Source organism: Dipodomys merriami, unplaced genomic scaffold (assembly GCF_024711535.1).
Source record: "Dipodomys merriami isolate MVZ:Mamm:240054 unplaced genomic scaffold, mDipMer1.0.p SCAF_2, whole genome shotgun sequence".
NCBI lineage: Eukaryota > Metazoa > Chordata > Mammalia > Rodentia > Heteromyidae > Dipodomys > Dipodomys merriami.
In genome coordinates, this window is record NW_027203381.1 from 57950503 (window position 1) to 57956502 (window position 6000).

Genomic DNA, 6000 nt, shown 5'->3' on the forward strand with positions numbered 1-6000 from the left:
ACCAGTCCTGGGGCTTGAATTCAGGGCTTGGTGCTGTCCCTAAGCTTCATTTGTTCAAAGCTAGCACACTACCACTTGAGTCATAGTGTCACTTCCGGTTTTTTCTGTTTATGTGGTACTAAGGAATTGAATCCAGGGCTTCATGCATGCAAGGCAAGCACTCTACCACTGAGCCACATTCCCAGACCAATAAACTTGTAAGTTGTAGAAATAAGAAGAGAAAGTTTCACACAACACATTTTGTATGTATCTTTTGCTAAAGTTTAAATAATCAACTTGACTTTTTGTCACTTGGTTAATGCAGCTTGTCTTTTCATGGTAACATTCATCTGTACCATCTTCAGAGATGATGTATCATTCCATCCTGTGAAGCATTGCAACTTTTATAGGATATATTTTATTTATAGGATATATTTTAATCACTTCTGAGGAGAACCAATCATCTGTATCTCTCATTTTAGGATAATGTAATTGATGGATAGTGATATGGACATTTTTCAAATCTGATACAGTAGTTATCCTTAAATTGTCTATTTGAAAAAACATCATGAGCAACTTAAACTTCATGCAGCAACATAATTACCAACGCTCCTCATCCTCCCAGTTCTTAATCTGAAAACAGCATTCAATTCTTTATTTAACTTAAACTCCTTCTCTTACCCAGGACACTAAATATTGCTTTGTATATCCATAAATTACCTATAGATCAGGGCTGGGAAGGTGGCTCAGTGGTAGAGTGCTTGCCTTGCATGACTGAGACCCTGGGTTTGATTCCTCAGCACCACATAAGCAAAAAGAAAAAAGCCAGAAGTGGCACTGTGGCTCAAGTGGTAGAGTGCTACCCTTGAGCTGAAGAGCTGAGGGACAGCACCCAGGCCCAGAGTTCAGGCCCCACGACCGGACCCAAAAAATAAAAAAAATTACCTATAGATCTTTCAAAGATCACAGTTGAGGAGTTGAAGGTGTGTATAGCTCAGTGGTAGAGTACTAACATAGAGGCAGCTCTGGAATTGATTCCAATCACCAATGACTAAATAAAAAGACTTCAGTCTTTTCCTTATTCATAGGAAAGAATTCTCATCAAAATGGAGATAGAGCCAGGTGCAGGGTTCATACCTACAATCCTAGCTACACAAAAGGCTGAGATCTGAGGATCCTGGTTTGAAGGCAGCTCAGGGGGAAAAAATTTATGAGACTCTTATCTCCACTTAACCACCAAACAGCCAGATGTGGAGCTGTGGCTCAAGTGGTAGGTAGTCCTAACCTTGAGGAAAAAGCTTAGGGACAGTGCCCAGGAGATAAATGGAGATAGATGAGAAATATGTGTTGCAAGGATATTGCATTGTTTTTATAATACATCTTACTTTTCTTATGATAAATCTACCTTTAGGTAATCTGCTTTTAGGCTGTGGGTGTGGTTCAGTGTGTGTTCAGTGTGCGTGGTTTTTTTCGGGAGTCAGGGGGGTTGTTGGTCATGGGGCTTGAACTCTGGGCCTGGGCTCTGTCCCTCAGCTTTTCAGCTCAAGGGTAGCACTCTATCACTTGAGCCACATCGCCACTTCTGGTTTTCTAGTGGTTTATTGGAGATAAGAGTCTCACAGACTTTCCTGTCCAGGCTGGCTTTGAACCATGATCCTCAGATCTCAGCCTCCTGAGTAGCTAGGATTATAGGTGTGAGCCACTGGCACCTGGCCTGGGTGTGGTTATTAAGTGTGTTATTCATCTGCCAGTGGAAGGAATGGGAGTGGGAGGGAAGCCAAAAGAAATATTTTCTTTTGAGGACATTTATAAGAAGTTCTTTCACAACATAAAATTGTATAAATTGACTTTTCTTTTTTTGCTCCACTACTTATTTTGTATTACTTAAAATATTTATCTTTCTTTTTTTTTTTTTTTTTTTTTTTGGGTCCGGTCGTGGGGCCTGAACTCTGGGCCTGGGTGCTGTCCTTCAGCTCTTCAGCTCAAGGCTAGCACTCTACCACTTGAGCCACAGCGCCACTTCCGGCTTTTTTCTTTTTGCTTATGTGGGGCTGAGGAATCGAACCCAGAGCCTCGAGCATGCAAGGCAAGCGCTCTACCACTGAGCCACCTTCCCAGCCCCAATATTTATCTTTCTTTAGTGAGTTATTTTCAATCATAAAAATCTAGTCATTTTCTCCAGTTAAGTCATTTCATTCATGAATAAATCTTTTCCTAAAAATATTATGACAGTAGTATAGATTTTCTATTGTTTTCTGCTTTGATCTCTTTTGGCTATGGTGAATTGATTCCTATGTAAAAACTAGTCACATATTTTGATACTTCAAAAGGTGAATGTAAGTTAATTCAAACTTTTTTTTGGTTCATGTAAAATTAATAAGCACATAAAGAGCTCACATTTGGCAATTGTTGAATCTTCCTACTCCAAAACATGGAGCCTGGCTGGGTGCAAGTGGCTCATACCTGTAATCCTAGGTACTCAGAAGGCTGAGATCTGAAGCTTGCAGTTGCAAGCCAGCACAGGTAGAAAAGTGTGAGAGTCTTATCTCCAATTAACCACCAAAAAGCTGAAAGAAGTGGAGCTGTGATTCAACTGGTAGAGCCCCAGTCTTGAGAAGAAAAAGCTAGGCCCTGAGTTTAAGCCTAGAACCAGCATACACACACACACACACACACACACACACACACACACACACACACACACACCCCAATGATATAAATACATAAAACCTTGGAGCCAGGGACTAGGCACAAGACTTTGAGCCTTAGTAGGTACCATTTAAACAGGGTCCATTGAATAACAATTAGTATTTGGGCCACTATCAACATCCTACCTGACAGTCTCAGGGCCCAGGACCACCCAGACACAGCAATGGATAGTGGCAGAGGCTGATCAGGTACCCACTGCTCTTAGTACAAGAGGAAGGGCCATCTTTCTGTCTCAAAGTTTCTTTCTTAGCCCCCTCCAAACAGTAGAGGAACACATAGACATGGATATACACTGTTGTAAAAATGCTGATGAATATTATTTGAAGAATTTTTAGGTGTGAAGTGGATGCATTAGGGTTCATATTTCATTTACTTTTCTATTATGGTTACAAACCATTAAAATGCATACATTAAACTAAACTCTTACTTGCATTTAACTGTGTTAGTTAAGACAGTTTTAAGTCATTGCAAGACGGTGATTGTAAGGATGGGAAAACTAGGAAAGCTTTGATCTTGTTCTGCTGTTCAGAAAGATAGTCTGGGTGCTAGACCCTCACATAGCTGTGCAAGTGTGTGCAGTGGGAAGTCAGCCCACCCCTGTATTCTTCCTCCCACTGACCACCACCCACTCCCCCAGCTCATACCCTCCTTAGCAGGCCCTATTACCTGTTCTTCTTGTCTCTGTTATCCACATGGATTTTCCCGCTATCAAGGATAGATACCAATTTCTCTACTTTCCCTGTGCTTGCAGCCTTGTGCAGCTTTTCCTTAGGTTTGTATTTGGCATAAAAATTTCTCCAATAGTGGCTATCAATATTTTCATTCCCAGATTGCAGGGAGGTACTCCTATTGCCATCGCAGAAGCCCAAAGGTGTCCTCTCCTTAATCCCAAAGCCAAATATTTTCTTCATGGCTGAAGCTACGAATCTTAGAGATCCCTTCCTTCCCTGTAGACCTTTCACTTCCCTTGAAACCCAACACAAGCATTTCTAAGTTAGCCAACTTCATCTCACACACAACATCCTAACAGCGATGCTCTGTGGTACTGAAACTATCAACGGTAGTTGACAGAACATTCGTGCGCAAGCAACGCTGATCAACACGCGCGCACCTGGGAGTCAAACGAGCTCGCTGAGCAGGGCGCTGGGCCAGTGGTTCCACGCCTGCAATCCTAGCTACTCAGGAGGCTAAGATGGGAAGATCCTGCTTTAAAAGCTGTCCAAAGGGATGGGGAAGGAGAATTCACAAGCCTCCGTCTCCAGTTAATCCGTTAGCAAGCATGGCAATAAGGTCAAGTGGAAGAGCTTGGCTGAGCAAGCAAGCCAAAAAAGAGCATGAAGCTCTGAGTCCAACCCAAGGTCCCCACCCCCATCCCCACCCCCACACACAACACAGATAAAAAAAAAAAAAGCCGAAGTGGAGATAAAGCTTGCATTCCGTATCTCGCCCTGACAGCAAGAACTATTTATAAATGCAAAATAAAGCCTGTGATATTCCAATTGTTTAAAAAAAAAAGTCTAAGTCCGGGTTCTGGTCACAAAGAGGAGCCAAGCAGATGCACGTCGAGCCTCATGTAGCCAGCAGTGTAGGACCGGGGACTTGGCTTGGCCCCAGTGCAAGCTGGAGGAGCCTGGCTGCCTGGGGCGAGCGATGGGCTGGGTTCCCTGGTTCCCCTTCTAGAGGAGCAGGCTACCCCGAGCGGGCGGGGCGTGCAGAACACGCATTGACCAGCGAAGGGTTTGGAGCCTGCACTGGGCGATGGGCGCAGTGGACTGTGGCGCTGCCTGGGTTAGTCTTACCCTGAGTCCTCCTTACCCAGCTCCTTCTCCTCCCTCTTCCTCCCCACTATGGCAGACTGAAAGCCTAGGAGCCTACACCTCCCAAGGCAGACTGGCCATGGGGTGGCTGCCCGAGAGCCTGGCTGCTTCTGCAGCTCATACTGGACTTCCTGCTTGCCTGTCCCTAGTCCTGCCAGGTTCCTGAAAAATGAAATAAAATGAAAATCAATGTGGATAACAGAGACAGGGACCTCTCCTCTCTCTCTGGTGAGATGCTTGCTGGAGGCAGTGGCCAAGCTCCAGGAAGACCTGCAACAGGAATTTTCTCTAAGTGGGAATCGTGACCTGCAGTCTCCAAAACTTAGTTCAAGACAATGCTGGAGGAAGCTCAGTTCTCTAATGACTGTTCTGACCATCTATGCCAATGGAGTGTGGATGAACCACTCACCCCAGAAAAAGGTCTCTTATTGAAATAGGGATGCTACAAAAATACTAATCTCAAGTGCATGCATGAACACATCTTGAAAAATACAAATGGTTTATGGGAATATATGGTGATGCAATCCCTGTTTCCCCCACAAGCAGGACTAGACACCAGAAGATACAAGGACACTGACTTTCAAGCCTGAGATCTTGGCACTCCCCTGGAAGGAAGCAAATATCATTATGAGCAGAGAGGTACTTTGGAGGTATTGGCCATAGATTCTACCTATGGCCAGTTCTCCTGGAAATGATGCACCCAGCTCACAATGACATGGAGTTAAGAAGATGTGTCCAGAAGTTCAAAGGTATGCAGTGTGACTAGTCTTGTGAGATTCAGCAGCTTTTACTCTGAGATTTTTTTTAACAAAATTGTGATTTTCTAATTCTGTCATTTCTTTTATTCATTAACATTCTAAAATAATAATTTTCCCTTTCTTCTATTAAGTTATTCATAAATATCAGTGATTCATGAGTTTTTCATTTATCTGCTTTGATACTCAAGGCAGTGATTGGTGATATGACAGTGACAGGAATTTGGAGAATGTGACCATTTCATTTGTCAGTGTTCCTCTACCAAAGGTCACCATAAATTCACCTAGAGTTACATAAGTAGGTTTTATTACTCACTTATTTCTTTTTTAAAAATTGTTATTATGGGGCCTGGGAAGGTGGCTCAGTAGTAGAATGCTTGCCTTGCATGCATGAGGCCCTGGGTTTGATTCCTCAGCACTGCATAAGCAGAAAATGCCACAAGTGGTGCTGTGGCTCAAGTGGTAGAGCACTAGCCTTGAGCTGAAGTGCTGAGGGACAGCACCCAGGCTCAGAGTTCAGGCCACACAAAAAAAAATTGTTATTATGAAGATGATAGGAAAGGAATCCAATTATATAGTCAGGTAATGAGTACATTTCTTTTTGGACAATATCACCCCTTGTCTTGCCTTCCTCCAGTATTTACTTTATTATTCAGAAGTTTTAGAACATAGCCAGGTGTTAGTGGCTTACTCCTATAATCCTAGCACCTCAAGAGGCTAAAATCAGAAGATCATAGTTC

At 43.2% G+C, this 6000-nt stretch overlaps 1 protein-coding gene across 9 annotated transcripts in view; it reads right to left on the reverse strand.

Moving 5' to 3' along the window:
- The window catches only part of LOC138832174 (ankyrin repeat domain-containing protein 26-like), a 130004-nt gene extending 126251 nt beyond the window's left edge, over positions 1 to 3753 (reverse strand). For all 9 annotated transcript variants that reach the window (XR_011373527.1, XR_011373526.1, XM_070029696.1 and 6 more), the window contains exon 1: positions 3355 to 3753. Coding sequence is in view for 7 of the 9 variants with exons in the window: in XM_070029696.1 (XP_069885797.1) it covers positions 3355 to 3599 (245 nt within the window). In the remaining 2 variants the exon portion in view is untranslated. The remainder of the gene's footprint in view (positions 1 to 3354) is intronic.
- Positions 3754 to 6000: the final 2247 nt, after the last annotated feature.